Genomic DNA, 16,480 nt, shown 5'->3' on the forward strand with positions numbered 1-16,480 from the left:
ATATACAAGAACTGTGGATAAAGAATTATATTGGGCTATCTATATAACAAGACACACACACACACACACACACACACACACACACACACACACACACACCTTGTCTTATGGGGGAGATCTCAGTCAAAAGCAGCTGCAGCTCCTTCTGAAAGGGAAATCAGAAACCACTAATTTAAATTTTTCATTTGTTTTTTTTTTTTTTTCAGAACAATTTGCCACCCACAAAAGGGTAACTTTGTAAGTCTTCATTATCTCATGAATTTGGGGACTTATCCCTTAAATAAACTCATCTCATTTCCATGTAATTATAGCCACTAAGAAGGGTCTTTAAGAAAAAGAAAAAGGCAGAGGGAAAATGGCATAAAATATAAGTCTGTGTTGAAGAATCTGTGTTACTGTTACAATGACCAAATTGGGCTTTTTAAAATGAGAACTTCAAATGAATGCAGAGGAAAACCAGCTTTAGGAGGAATGTGCTTGAAGGTCCCTTTGGTTCGGGTTCCTTCCCAGGGCCCTTCCTGACAGCATGTGTTATTCTCAATCTCTGTCGCTGGTTGCTATTGCTGCCCGGTATGTCATTGTGACCCATTTGTAATAGGACATGGTAGTACAGACTCAACATTTGAAGACAGAAACTTGGATGTACCACTTCCTAATTATTCTCTGTTCTTACTGATTCAGGGGATATAGAATTATCTCCTGAGTGAATGAAAAGATGCTCCCAAACCTCATTTCTCATAATGGGTGGTTTACTGCAAATAAGGAGTTGGATATTCAGAAAGAAAGGGATGTTTCTCTCTGCTGCCTGCTGTTTTCATCTCATCTCGATCTTGCTGCACAACTGTGTTTCCAACACCCTGTCTCAGAGGTGAAACATCATAGTTAAATCACTGCCCAAGGAGCAAACATTGAGGTGAGCTGTTCTAAATATCAGGGGGGAAACAGTCCTGTGAGGGCTGAAGAACACGGGACCTTCTTTAGACATTTCCAACTGCTTGTTGTGTTTAAAAAAAAAAAAAAAAAACTTCCCAGATGAAGTATTTCTGCATATGGCAGGCATACCATTAGGTATTTTTCTTCCTTTCCTTAGTCATTTTAAAGGACATAGCTGATCCACAATTAACATCAAGCTGAACTTGAACAGCTCAGTCACACTTTCTAAAATTTGCTTGCCCTTTTCTCTGGGTTTAATTATTATACTATTAATAGTAACATTTGCAGTGAATGCTAACATTTGTCTCTCAGTTCTGCCTATTTGTTTCAGGTGTATCATTTTCTTTTTTGGGAGTATTATCAAGGAGTAAGCCGCAACCACTTTTAAATGGCCTGATTGCTATAGTTTCCATTTGGGTGGCAAAGGTCTGGAAACACTGATTTGGGGCCATACAGAAACTCCTGAGTACCATCACTCTGCTGTTTCTCTCCTGACACCTAAGGAAAGATGTGGCACCTTTGTGGCCAACTGAGGGTAATTTTTATGGTTAGCATGCCACTGTCAATGATGACTGACCCTCCAGAAAGAAAGATATGGGGTGGGGAGGGACATTATTCAGACATATGGTGCCCAGAGCTAGAGACAGTGACTTACTAAAACCTTCTGCTGGGTACTGGGCGACCGCAGTGATGCACTCAAGCAAACAATCTGTCCTTCATACCAGCACACTCCTTAGCCCCACTGTGACCTGGCAGCTCTGCCTCTTGTACTGACAACCACCCACAGCCTTTCTTCCTGAGTCTTGGGAGAAGTCCCTAGGTGCCTGACTTTCAGTACTGCATAAATTATTAATGGCTATTAATCCATGGCACATGTAATTTCTAACTTTGTAAAATCTTTATGGGGGCAGGAAGGTTAATTTCATAGTCTTTGCTCTTTTCCTTTTGCTTTTACAGTACATCTCACTGACGGACAGGATTTTCCCTCTTCTCTCTTCTTTGTGAATCTCACATTTAACTACAAGTAATGCATGTAAAATCAATCAAGTGACAGGAGCACCCACAGCGGCAGAACAGCAAACTGAAATCACTAAAATAACAAGTGCAGACAAACAATTACTGAAAACCCCACAGCAAAATCTCAATAGGACGTGAAAGTGGGGCTTAAGTCATTAAAAAGGTCCAGCAGTCCCATAGCTTGAGAGAACACATTCAGAGATAGGATCTGATGGTTAGAATTAGAAATCAAGCCAGGCATGGTGGCCCAATCCTGTAATCCCATCAATCTAGAGGCAGAGGTAGGCAGATCTCTGAGGTCAAGGCCAGCATGGTCTACAAAAGGGTTCTAGACAGAGAAACCCTGTCTGGAAAAACCAAAGGAGGGAAAAAGAATTGGAAATCATACGTAGCTCATCCATTTTTATACACATACAACTCACTCCAGCTGACCTTGTATTGGTACAGCTACTTGGTGTCCCAAGGGGAGGAAGCTTAAATCAGGTAGACCCACCCACTTCATCAGGAAAGGAGTCTTCAGCTACATTCAAAATGGGACAACATCTTGCAAAACAGGTTATGGGTCTGAGCAGGGACTAACCCATTTGTCTTTCAATTCACCTCTTCACATAGCATCCTCATGCTCTTCATCACTCCTACTGGGGACAGAAATAGAGGACTTTCAACATGGCTATCCCACTGCCACAAGTCACCAGAGAAGCCCAAGAATGGCGCTTTCCCTTTGCCCCTATTGGTCTTGGCCTGATAAATCATTAGCAGCTCAAAAATAAGGAAGTAATGAAGCATCAGTACATTTGCCAGTAAAAGCACTGTTTTTTTTTAACACCTAAAATAGAAGTATTTTAGGCTTAGATGCACATAAACATACACACATGTGCAGAGACATGGACACAGACATTAGCATGCTATGGGATTGGAAGACGCCCAGGTTATTCTCAGGTTTTCTGTGTATTTATTTATTTGCTCTCACTCTAGTACCAGGCGACTTTCTTAGACGTGGATTGGCTCTAAGGGTTCTGGATGCCTAGTAGCTTCAGTGAGCAGCTGCCAAAGCCCCTGCCTCTTAATATATACATCCCTTCCTACAAGAACAAAAACATTTCTCACACTGGAATGATGGTGGGGATGGTGGGGAGACAGAACTATGTTCACAACCCTGAGGGAAACTTCAGCCTGGCCTTAACAAAAGTGTACTTTCAGCTAGAGTGACTAGGACATCACATTTCAATTCACACTATGAAAAGCGTACATTACACAGTGAAACTAATTGCCTGTAGATCTGCCCACTTCCCAAAATGACTGGGTTAACACACAGTTAACAACCTGAGCTAGCTCTGTGAGCATTTCTTCAGTCAGCCACACCACAGACCAGCACGGTGTGGATAGTCTCTGCCCTGTACTTTGAGACTCTTCCTAGTTCTCTGCTTCGTCCTTCTTCAAAATCCCATCAGGCATTTTTTAATACCCCTAAAACTACAACTAAAACTATAATATTCTGTTATTCCTGAATCTCATTACAGATGCTGAAATTTAATTATGTTCAAAAGACGCATTATCTTTACAAGTTTCCCCATTTGTCAAAAATCGCACACATGATGAATCCTGTTCCGTTCATTGCTAGTAAACAATGTGTCCCTTACAGCTACCCACGAGAAAAGTGCTACTTAAGTCTGGATTCTGCTTGAATTGGGCTATGGAATGAGAATCCTTTCTTTCAAATGAATTCTGATTATTTTAAAATTTCTTTTCTAATAAGACACAAATTATAGGGCAATCAAAGCTGCTGTCGAGACAACTAAAGGCATTAAGCTTTTGCAACTCGGGATCCTTCCACACTTTCGCGAATGTTTCAAAAGGCTCTGAAAAACTAGACAAAGCAAATAGCATGCAGGGAAATACATGCCCACCAAACTAATAGCTCCCCATCCACACATATCTAAATTTAACTTGAAGGAAGACTGCTGATTTCATATTTAAAGCAAACCCCCAAATAAATCACCCATTGAGTCTGCAGCATACAATAGTACCCCCGACCCCACTCCAGTTGCTCCCACAAACCTTTTAGTATCAGATAGATGCTGTTAAACGATGACACCGGCTGGGACTTACAGAAGGAAAGCATAACGCCCGGGAGGAGGAAAGGCTCCTCCGTCTTACTCCTTGGTTTCTTCCCCAGAAGTGAAGGGCTCTGCCTCTTTTCTTGGATGTAAGCTGCAGCGTTGCAGTGCAAAGGTACAACTCAGCTCCCAGCCTGCTCACAGTGCTCAGCCCAGAGCCCACATCTAAGCCTCCACATGCTTTCTGCAAATGCAGGCAGCTCAGCTGAAAACCTTGGGGAGCATTCCACCGCAGTCCCGAACTAAACCGCACACATATTTAACAGCCCTGTGACCTCGGAAGGTTTGAAGTAATAAGCATTTGGTGCTAGCCTCTTCTAGCCTGAAGGAGCACAGGACTGGAAAGGGCTGCTCACTCGACAATGTTTTCCTTTCCTGCTTCTGAACTAGGGAAAACCCCAACGCTTGAGAAGTACGTTCATGTTGACTAAGCTTGCAGGGCATCAGTCGTGTGGGAACTTTGTCTCGCATTCCATTAAGTTAGCCCACGACTTCCCACGCTGCACCATGTCTCATACACCCAGCTAAATAAGCCAACTTCGTGGCCACAAGTCAAAGCAAAGTTTATCCACCCCACCCTCGCCTCTTCTTTTCCAGCTTATATCGTGCACAGTTGATTATCAACCAGCCCCAAAGGTGGCACAAAAGGAAGCTTTTAATAACCGCTCTAGCGGGTCCGCCAGTTGCCCACTGGAGGTAGGTTTCGTGTAATATATTCTAGCAGCTTAAAGATTTTTAAAAAGCGTTTGCTTGCATGATGGAGAGCCACCAGGCATCCCCGGAATTGCATCATCAGAGAGAACACTCACCAAAATACATTATTTTTCTCATTAATCAACCAGCTGGAAGCCCACCGTGGCGTCTTCAGCCTCTGCTCGCACCCAGGGCTGGCACGCGGAGCAGAGCCGTGGCATGCTACGGTCAGTGTAGACGTTTCCAGCGTGGCTAGCAGCAGCGCGGAGCGTGCCTCCTCCCGGGCGGGCTGGGCGAGCGGAGCAGGGCAGACTCCTGCCTTCCCGGCTACGATTCCCCGCGGCTGGAGCGTGCGCTCCGGCCGCGCGCGCCACTGCCCATCCTTACTGTAACACGACTCCTCCTTGCGATGTCCTTGCCGCTCTCGTGACATCAGGACTTTCCGGGAGTACTACAAACACAACCCCCACCACCACCCCACAGCATCCCAGCCCCGCTCGCAACCACCCCAGGAGATGATCTGTTGATGGCCTGCCAGGACCAACCAAGGCTCTGGGAAGCTTGAACCAGCCCAGAGACCTGGGCGTGGGCGGAGTGAGGGGCACGGAGGCTGGTTTAAAGAGAAGGGTCTGGCGTGCACCGGGAGCCACTCAGGGGAAATTCACCTCAGATGTGGGGTGGGAACCTGGCTCAGGCGAATTCTGCCATGATCGTGTAATTAGACACACTTTCATCTCTCCCTTCCGGAGAATGCTGTCACTCTCATCAAAATTAAGCCTGAGTGGATGTTGAGAACGCATGCTTTGGACTCTGAGCTTGAGGGCTGCAAGCCTGCTTACTAAGGTAGTGTGATCCTGTCACAGAAAATTTGGAGAGGAGTGATTTTTCTATCTTGTTTCCTAGTTTAGATTGCTAGATGAAAAGATGTGATAAAAGTCCCCTCCCACTGTGGCACACCAAAATCGTACACACACACACACACACACACACACACACACACACACACACCCTTCCCTTAGCAGATAATGGAAGGTACATTGAGGTGGGAATGATCTTTGACCTTCTAGATGGAGAGAAATTATGATGGAAACTGGATCGAGATTAGGTCATAACTTAAGCCTGATGACAAATATTGAGTGCACACACTAAATTCGAGATGAACAGCCCAGAAAGGCACAGCCTAGCAAAATCTCTGTTTCCTCCAACAGTGTAATGAATTTCAATGCTTATTGTACACGGAAAAGAATGTTAAAAATAAATCCTTCAAAGCTGGGTGATTAACGCTCAAATGCTCAGGATGAAAAATAAACCCACTAGCAAGCTCCCTTTCTCCACTGTGGGACCCCTTTTACCCACTGGAGTCTTTGAACTTGAAAATTTCTGTAAAACCTATGGAACAGAAGCAGTGGAGATTAAAATAATAATAATAATAATAATAATAATAATAATAATAATAATAATGCAGCCTCAGGAGGAAGTGTGTGTGTGTGTGTGTGTGTGTGTGTGTGTGTGTGTTAAATCTGAGCTTTTCTAAAGCATGTTAGCAAATAGCTCCACAGTCTAATATTAAAATACTCAATGATGGTTCCTGTCATAATTGTGCATCTGGTGAGTAGTCTGCACATTGAACCTAGGGGACAGAGGACCTCATAGCGACATCTTTCTGTGCAGTCCTGTACAAGCTTAACCCTTGTTTCCCCTCCCTGAGCAGAGTGCTTTCACACTAGAATGTAAGGAACTAGGTAAATAATGATCAACCAATCAGATCCACAGTGTTTCTTAACTAAATCTAGTCCTCCTCCTTCTGCTCTTCTCCTCTTCCTCTTTCCTGCTCTTCCCCCTGTCTTCAGGTCATTTCTCTGTTGTTTAAGACAGGGTTATGCTGGGTAACCTGGGCTGACCTTGAATATGTGCTGTCCCACTTAGCTTTCGGAGTTCTGGGATCACACACAGGTGAACAGCACACTGCCCAGCTGGTCCTGTTCTTGTACAAACACCACTCATTTAAATGCATTAGAAGAGGAAAGTTCGAGCATCGAATTTACGATTTCACAACTTTTTGAGATAAAAAATAACAACAGTCTTACAGGCTAACCCAGAGGACAGATGGTAAGCATCCCAAGTGCAGGGAATGGCCACACCTTCCCAGAGGCAAGAGAATCATCTGCAGCAGAGCCTCTTCAAGGAGCTCGTCAGCTGCCTCACCTTCTTCTCAGGCTAGAGGGCGCTGTAGTCTAATGTTAGAGGTTTTGGTCCACTTGAGCTCTTGTAGTTGGAAGATGCAAGCATTGAGAGTTGAGTTTAAGAAAGTCTGGCAGCGCCACCAAAGGCGTCCATCATTAATGGCATGCTTGCATTGGTCTGGCATTTTACAGTTACTTGCACACACAACATTTTTATTAGTGACATATAAAGCTTAAATATAGAAAATGGATGTTACCTTTGTCACAAATAAAGTACCTTTTCCAATTAAAGAGCTACTGCCTTCCTATTTGTCTGTGGTATTTGTGTAGCATCCTTCAACAGGTTTCTATATACAAACACACCTGCTATTTGTACTGGTTCCAGTATGGTCTTACCAATGAGTATGTCACTGAATATTACAAAAACAAATATAGCCACATGACCATGAATTTACAGGCTCAGGGAGTGTTTTAGGTGACATAATATGCCAACATCTGTCTGGCTTACCGAGAATTATACGCCAAAAAGCAGAGGCGCCACTGCAATGTTAGAGTGTCCTGAGATTAACTCAGTGCCCATGTGTGCAGTGCAATCCTGCCCCAGAAAGTAGAGGGGTGTTTTCCTTATTTACAGAGGCCTGCTCCCTCTCCTTCCGTCAGGGTTGTCAGGAATAGCAAGGCCAGTGACACAAACTTGCTCAAAACTGTATGAACAAAACTGAGTTTTAACATTCAAATTTTTCTGTTCTGCTTAAAACGACATTATTTATACAGACTGTATTTACCAGCCTTTTTTTTTTTTTTTTTTTTTTTTTGACTGGTATCTGCTCTATCTTCCCATTTCCCTTTCTATTGCAGTGAGCACAACTTTCATACAGGTCACATCGGCCTCATGAGGTCATGGTGTATTCATCCTGCTGTGCCTGGCTTAGTTCATGTAACATAATCTCCCCGCATACTCATCTTGTTTTGAATGACATATTTCCTCTTTTTAAAGGCTGAGTATCATCAGTATATATAAATATATATTTTTCTGATTTTTGTAGACCTAGACTCCATGCCATTGTGATTAATGCTGCAGTCAGCAGTTAGTGCAGATATCTCCTCAACATACTATTTTAAGAAATTTATTTATTCATATTTTCTGTGTATGTATTTTACCTGCATGTGTGTTTGTGTACCATGTGTGTTCAGTGTCCAAGGAGGCAAGAAGAGGACACCAAGTCCCCCTCAAACAGGAGTTATCTGACTGCGGTGCTGGAAAATGAATCCAGGTCCTCTGCAAGAGCATCAAATGATCTGAATGGCTGACCCATCCCTCCAGCCAACTTCAACTTAGAATTAATTTTAATAAATATAAGTGTGTTTGTGTGAGTTTATGCTAAGCATGTGTATATGCCCATGTATGCCAGAGGTTTCAGATCTCCTGGAGCAGGAATTATAGAAGGTTGTGAGCACTCTTAGGTGGGTACTGTGAATTGATCTCAAGTCCTCTGGAAGAGTAGTAATACTGTTAACAGCTGTGCAGTCTTTCAGCCCAATATACTGTTTTTTTTTTTTTTAATTTTATTTTAAAGTGATAATATCCAAATGAACATTAGCTGACATTGGTTCCTCTTGGGTTGCAAACATGTCAGCTGTGCCTGAGATACTTTTTGGTGTCACCTCAGGAGGATCCAGCAGCTTCCACAGAAGGATCTGGTTTAAGTCTCTGAGGTTTGAGTGACCCTATCTATGAGAAGCTCTCAAAACCTGGGTCTGTCTGAGGGGAATCAGGCCAGCTCTTCTGACACTAACCAAATAGTAATATATCTTTCCCTATTAAAACAAAAGGTGACTCCAAACCAATAGCAGATTTTAGATTGAAGAACTGTGGATAGGTGAGTATTTTCTCCTCACTCCCAGACGAGATGATTGCCAGCCTTAATTCCTCACCTCCCTCAAGTCTGCAATCACCATTTCACCTGGTATTCACTCCCTACTTGACAGTCTTACAGACTTCATTCCATTTTTGGCTAACATCTTTCTATTTTTTTTCTCCACAGCAATTATCATCTGAGATACTAAGGTAGACATCTATTTATTTTGACTTCTCCTCCCTGGAATATAATCTCCATTGGGCCAGTGATTTTCATCAGTTCAAAGGTACTTTCACGTTTCTTAGAGAACCTGTCACTTGTTATCCAGTAAATACTTGTGAGAAATGAATGAATGAACACACTAAGTACAGATGTACTGTGTGTAAAACATCAGACTTTTCTATTTGCCTGCAGTTAGTTCTTTGGGGCTGATGGTGTTTTATGCAACACATTTTCACAAATTGAATCTGTCCATGCTTAGCAGCAGCTGTTCTTAAATTCCACGCAATACATCTGCCAGGTGCTACTACAGACCACAGTTTGTGAGCTTGTTTGTCCTTTCAAATTCCTACAGCTGCATGCAGCCATAATTTAGCAATGGGTTAGCTTAGCCCGGTTAAATCCCGCCCCCTCCCGTTACCTTTCTCTGACCTTCATTTTAACTTGCTCTTATCTCTTGTCCTCATTGAAGAAATAAAATCTCATCCAATGTTGCTGACGTCAGAGTTGTCAAAGAACAGTGTTTGACTGGAGGTGCGTCGTTATCTGCTTAAAAATGATCTGATCATGGTTCTCCATGATCTACTTCCTTCATCTGCCTCATCTGTGATGGTGGATAAGGCCTTTCCTAAGCTGGGCCTTCTTTAAATTTCCATTTCTAGGTGTGTTACACTTCACATCCTTCATTCTGGCTTGCATTCCTCCTTCATTCCTGCTCCAGTGCTTGAACATTCAGCAGGAATTAACCTTGTCAGTCAAGCCAATGGAAAAGGAGGCTCTTTTAGCTCACCATGATCTAGCAAATTAGTCATCTAATGAATGAATTATCTGTTAATTCAATATTTTTAGTACACTAAATGTCTTCCTAATGCCTATTACATTCCAGACATTGTTCTATGGAATGGATAAAGAACACTGCAGAAAATACAAAGGTAAAAAAGTCATGTCTCAGGAAAAACACAAGGCCAATAGGATGGAGCCAAATAGGTCACATGGGCAAAGGGTATGAAGCACCATCCCTAGGCAGGTGGACCTAGGCTGCATGAAAATAGTGATGAAGCCAATAAGCAGCATTTCTGCTTTCAGCAACTACCTTCAGTTCCTGCCCTGGCTTTCCTTGATAATGATGGCTGTCATGTGACCTGGACAATGAAATAACTGTTTCATTCCCTATGTTACTATCAGTTAATGTTTATTATAGCAACAGAAAACAAACTAGAACAGACTCTGTGTGTGTGTGTGTGTGTGTGTGTGTGTGTGTGTGTGTGTAGTAATCATTTGACACACTCTTGGGTTCACTGTGGCTGATGTATGTGGAGGACCAAAGGAATTAGAAAAGATACAAGATGAACAGTTAGGAATTCTGTGAAGTAACTGAGAAAGGGATGGTGGCCTGGCCCAGGGTCAGAATGGTGAAATGGTATAATGTGGTCATATTCTATGTTGATGTCAAACTGGTTTAGAAGGATTTCTCAGTGGCTTGTGGAGCAACAGAGGAAAGAGAAAAATTAGAAGTGACACAATATTAAAATGGCGAAGGTAGAGCAACTGAAAATATGACAAGAAACATACAAATGAGACTCAAGACATTCGGGTGTGGGACTGGAGGTGGTCAGCGAGGCTGGTACTGAGTCCAAGATCCTTACACTGTAAGTAAGTGGTCATAGTCCAGAGCAGCTTGGCTGTATGGGTCCTGAGGTCTGAAAAGCTGTGCAGCCTTCCTTGTTATTTGTAGTCATCATTTTGTAGATGGTAAAGAAGTTCAAGAGGCTGGATTTTTAAAGGAAGATGGAGAAAAAGAAGAATGGCAGGAATGAACACTGAGACATTTTAAGAACATGAGGACATGTCTGTGGGTATTTGTGACAGCGTATTTGTTATAAGCATAACAATGTGTTGGATGAGTATTTGTTGATATGTATGGCATGTGATGGGAAACTATTTATTTTAAGTCTAAATATACCTCTAATAGTCCATCATCCAATGTCAAAACAACTTGAAAAGTGTGGAAATAATTGGTCTATATGAGAACAATAGCTGAATTCCATTAATCTATGTAATATTTTAATCAGAACTGTTTAGATTGTGTAGACAGTGTTACAAAATCATAAATCATTTTTATTCTCAGATTCTCTCTTGACACTCTTATGGAAATTAAGTGCCTGGGGACTTTAATCTAAAAAATTAATCATCTATAAAAAAGATGTGCTAGCATTGTGATAAGAATAAAAAATCCTATAAAGAACACATTTCCCAATTATACCTCACTGTATTTCCCTTTTATATGTGCACCTGTCTCTCCTGATAGCCAGTTAATAGGAACTTCTCTTTATTTCTCATTATTAACATTGAGGTCTTCCTAAAATTATTACTTTGTTGTGATATAGGAATGTTTTATTTGTTCAAAATTGTTACCAAGGTCCCATGTGTTGAAGGCTATTCTAGATTTTGAAGGTTCATAAATGCACTCATAGCATGTCTGTATCCAGGAGTTCTCACATTTCAGTGCACCAAGTAGGACTTGGATATCTCTTCACATATTACACAGGACAGGACCTAAAAGCCTCCTTTAGCTCATTCATTCATTGTCCACAATTTATTGCTTCTCTCCAAGTACCATAGACACAGGGCAGAGATATGTCTATCATGTTAATACTATGAATCAAAAACATGGGAGCAATGCTGTAGCTATGTGCATTGAGGGAGACTTCTGCAGGTTATGATCCCTCCCCTCCCTACTGGAGACATAAAGTTAGAGAAGTCCTGTCTGGTACATGGAAGCACAGGTGGTAGTGGCAGCACATTCTAGAGATGATATGTTTTTCTTCCTACATATGTATATCTGTGGTTAAATTTACTTCTAGAATTTGGCAAAGGGAGTTAATTATTAATAGAATGATGATGGCAATATGCTTGCGTTGGTCTGTTTTCTGCTGCCAACAACTTAATACCACAAGCTGGATGATTTAAGAGAAAGGTCTAGGGATGTAGTTCAGTATCAGGGTATTTGCTTTGAATGAACAAAGTCCTGGGCTCAAGACTAGGAAAAAAATGAGATGCGAGGGGAGGAAGAAAGAAGGAAGAAGGTGAGGGAAGGAGGCAAGGAAGGACAGAAGGAAGAAGGGAAGGAAGAAAGGGAGGAAATTAGTCTATTTGGCTGATGAAGATGGAGGTTCTAGGTTAAGGAGGTTCACTTGGTTATGGACTTCCAGTGGGCAGATTTCTGAGACAGCAGAAAACATAACATAGCATTAGACAGTGAGTGTGTGTGTGCTCTTGTACATATCTTAGTTAGGGTTTTTCTATTGCTGTGAAGAGACACCATGACCATAGCAACTCTTATAAAGGAAAACATTTAATTGAGGGTAGCTTATAATTTTACAGGTTTAGTCCATTATCATTATGGCAGGACATGGAAGCATTCAGACAGACATGGTGCTGGAGAAGGAGCTGAGAGTTCTACATCCTGATCCACAGTCAGCAGAGAAGGGGGTTGTGTGCCACACTGGGTATAGTTTGAGCATAGAGACCTCAAAGCTCACCTCCACAGTGAGACACTTCCTCTAATAAGGCCACACCTAATCCAACAAAGTCACACCCACGCCAGCAAAGCCACACCCCCTCTGACCAGGCCACTCCTACTCCAACAAGGCCACACCTTCTAATAGTGCCACTCCCTATGATCAAGCATTGGAACACATGAGACTATGGGGACCATACCTATTCAAACCACCACAGCAGGTTTTCTGATCTCTTGTCCTTTTATCACAAAGCTATGATGATTCAATCATGGAAGCTCTTTATTAATTTACCTGATTCTAATTATCTTCCAAAGACCCTGTTTTGATACCCTATTTGGATTGTTTATACCTTCTAAATACCTCAGGATAGAAATAAAATTTCAACACTTGTAAACTTGGACAGATAATATAAACTATATCCAAACTATAGTAATACTGTGACAAAAGTCTGACTCAAACCAGATCCAACCCTAAAACATTAACTATAAAAAAATAAACATAAAGCACCAATTGTAATAGTGTGCACTTTGGGTGGTGGGGGTACTAGGCATTATTAAGTAAAGTTTACAGGAGCATAAGCAAAATGATACCACAAAAATTGGTCTGACAACTAAGACACATACTGAATGACTGAGAAGTGGGGAGCATATACAGTGTGAATATACTGGGCAAGAAGATAATTCTTCTCTCAATAGAGATAGAGCAGGACAGCACAAGCTTTCATCATGCTACACAGAGTGACATGTAACTTAAAACTTGTAAGTTATTTCTCATTTGTGTGACTGTGACAAAATAGCTGGAAGAAATGACTTAAGGAAGGAATAATTTTGGCTTGTGGTTTCAAGGTATTTTGGTCCATTATGGTGGGAAAGCATGGAGGGAGCAGGAGGAGGTCAGTCTATGGTGGCAACAGAATGAGGCAGAGTATCTGTTAACATCTTAGAGGAGCCTTGTGCTGGTTGGAATGAGAATGGCTCCCATGGGCTCATATATTTGAATGTTTGATCCTCAGTTGGTGGAACTGCTTGGGAAGAATTAGGAGGTGTGGTTTTGCTGGAGGATGTGTGTCACTGGTGGTGGGCTTTGAAATTTCAAAAGCTCATGCCAGGCCCAGTTAGTTCTCTCTTTCCATATCATGGATGTGTTTAGGGTTTGAAGCTCACAGGTACTGCTTCAGTGCCATGTCTGCCTGCCTGCTGCCATGCTTCCTGCCACGATGATCATGGACTTAACTATTATCTGGAACCACAAGTCTGAAATTAAATGATTTCTTTGATAAGTTGCCTGGTCATGGTGTTTGGTTATGCCAATAGAGAAGCATCTAAGACAAGCAGAAAACATAGAATGAGGCCCAAAGCAGGGCTACACTGTTACTCCTGTTACTCTGAAAGACCAGCTCCCAGTGACCAACTTCTTCCAGCTAGAGATGGGGATATGCTTGGGAGTGACATTTCACAAGCAAACCCTAACAAGTGGGAGATGACTGTACATTCTTCCAAGAATGTCCCTTTCTCCTATTCTCTTTTGTCTGTCCAGATACTTTTATATTCAGTGACTCTACAATGCTCAGAATTTCTGTTTGCTGAGATGTCTTCCAAAGGCACATCTTTTTTTTTTTTTTTTCAAAAAAAGTATTCCAGTGTATACTCTTTGTGTAACTCTATTTCAGTATCCAACAGATTATATTTCAGTGGCCAGCCCAGTTATCAACAGGCCTCAGTAGAATGACAGTTCTCTGGAGTGGTAGAAAATAGACACACATTAGTTCTTCAACTGTTTTAGCATTTCCCAGAGCATAGCAGAAATATATCCCCAGGGGATAGCATATTGAGTTAGTGATTTGAGCATACCAGGAGCGCCAGAAGCCATCTCTGCTTTGGGAAGCAGCCACCCCTTCTGTGGAATGAGACAATGGCCTGTAAGAAGAGCATTCAAGTGCTATTGCTATTGGGTGGTAGACAAAGAATCCCCAGACCTAAGGAAAGGATAACAAGGATTTGAAAGCTTTCTACTTCATTGGAAAAAGACTTGAAATGTTTTGGGTTGAGGAGACATGGAGTCAAATTTGGGAATCAAGTTGCAGAGGTGGGGAAGAGAAGGACTGGGATGAAGTTTGTAGGCCTCATAGATGCTTTCACAGGGGACTTGTTTTCCTGGATTTGTCTTGATTGGTGGTTGTGATCCTCTTACACTAAGAAGTATATTCTACTCCTGGCAGTTCTCAGTACAACCTCTTGCACATATCTCTTTCTTCCTTCACACTCCAAAGCCCTCCATGACATTCTGTTTATCTGGAGCTAGTCTTTATGTAGTGGACTCTGGCCACTCCTCTTACCAGTGTAGACACTGTTTCCCAAAAATAATAGCCACTATGCCTTGAGATTGGCAGCTTGAAGACAGCTAGTTGTGTCCGTCACTGGTAGGAAATCAAGTTATTGTAAACCTCATCATCACTGTCAAAATATATATGTCAGATATCCTATCATAGCAATTCATTAATCTTTAGAATGTTAAAGATGTGTTTTTACCACAAAAAAATTGGTCTGACAACTAAGACACATACTAAATGACTTCTGTGTTCTTTTTTTTTCATGCCTTCTGCTTTTGTGTACTAGGGCTTGAAGCTAGAATGTCACATGTCTTAGGCAAGTGCTCTGCTGAAGGCTCTTAGTCCTTCTTTTTTTATGTGTTTATTTTTCTTTTTAATATTTTTTGTGTATTAGTATGTGTATGTGTGCGTTAGCATGTGTTTGTGTTTGTGTGTGTGTGTGTGTGTGTGTGTGTGTGTGTGTGTGTACAGATATGCCACGATGCAATTGGAGGCCAAAGAACAACCTGTATGAGTCAGTCTCCCTGTCTACCATGTGGGGCCTGGGGATAGAATGCAGGTCCTCAAGAAAGTTAGCCTTGAACTTGCAACCTTCTTGCTTCTTCTTTAAAGGTAGCTCACATTACAGGACTGTGCTATCATACCTAGCTTCTTTGCATCTGAAACCATGTGTTATTTTACTTGAAGAAATGAAGCATCTATCTCAAACAGCAGCAAGAGCAAAGGAGACAAAAGTGGTGAATAGATTCTCCAGGGAGTGAGTGTAATGACTTGGTAGAAGACATTGTGATGGGTTGGACAGAATCCTAGGAAGAGGGAGGGCCATGCCTGACACAGATTGCTCTGAAGCAGAAGACACTGTCAAAGGACATGAAACAAAGGTGAAGTGATACACAATGGCTGTAGGAAAGCAAGGGCCATTAGAATTTTAAAGAAAAGCTCCTTAAAAGATCTTCAAGAAAAGTAAGTTTGAATGGGAAGATGCAGAGGCCATAATAGATGTAACTTCTTCCAAGTGGAAAGGTTAGGATCTTATTTGACATATAATATAGGAAGTGTTTGCTGAGTGAATACATGAATTAACTTCAACACTTTTCCAAAGACAAGAACATATTGATATGCCTGAAGACATTTGATGACACACGAGCACGAGTTAATATGTCTTGTGCAGCAGATTGGATGATATTATACACTCCAGAGGTTTCCAATTTGTCTTAAAATCAAATTCATTTATAGTTTCTGGACAACTGTTTGAGAATCAGCCCTTTCTTTCCACAGCTCCACAACAAATGTGCATTCAAACAAAAGGGAAGAAATAAAGAGCATTGTATTAAATTTTGTTTGCCTTGAAAATGAGAGAAAAAAGATCCTTCAAGATGAATTGAGTAAAGCTTTGTAAGACTGATGTTTGAGGTCCCAGGCATTCCTTTTTAAAAGTATGTAATGTGATAATAAGAACACAGAGGGAGTAGAGACAAAGCCCCTGCACACGGTGATGTTATAAGAAATCACAAAGTAATTGAAAGTATTTCCAGATGTGTGTATTCTGAGCCTCCAGTCAGGTACAGTATGAGGAAAATTGTGTAGTTGTCTCTGTCAAAGTGTCTAG

General features: G+C 41.7%; 1 protein-coding gene across 4 annotated transcripts in view; it reads right to left on the reverse strand.

The window, feature by feature from the left end:
• Positions 1 to 16,480, reverse strand: part of Znf385d (zinc finger protein 385D) — a 924,801-nt gene that overhangs the window by 337,808 nt on the left and 570,513 nt on the right. The window contains exon 1 of one of the 4 annotated variants that reach the window (XM_036199941.1): positions 4,877 to 5,473. The exons of 1 other annotated variant lie outside the window; for it this stretch is intronic. In XM_036199941.1, the coding sequence (XP_036055834.1) occupies positions 4,877 to 4,898 (22 nt within the window). In that variant the 5' untranslated portion in view covers positions 4,899 to 5,473. Of the gene's footprint in view, positions 1 to 4,008; positions 4,547 to 4,876; positions 5,474 to 16,480 lie in introns of those variants that run through there. 2 more of the 4 variants (XM_036199940.1, XM_036199942.1) reach the window with 2 other exon arrangements.

Source organism: Onychomys torridus, chromosome 9, assembly GCF_903995425.1.
Source record: "Onychomys torridus chromosome 9, mOncTor1.1, whole genome shotgun sequence".
Taxonomy (NCBI): Eukaryota; Metazoa; Chordata; class Mammalia; order Rodentia; family Cricetidae; genus Onychomys; species Onychomys torridus.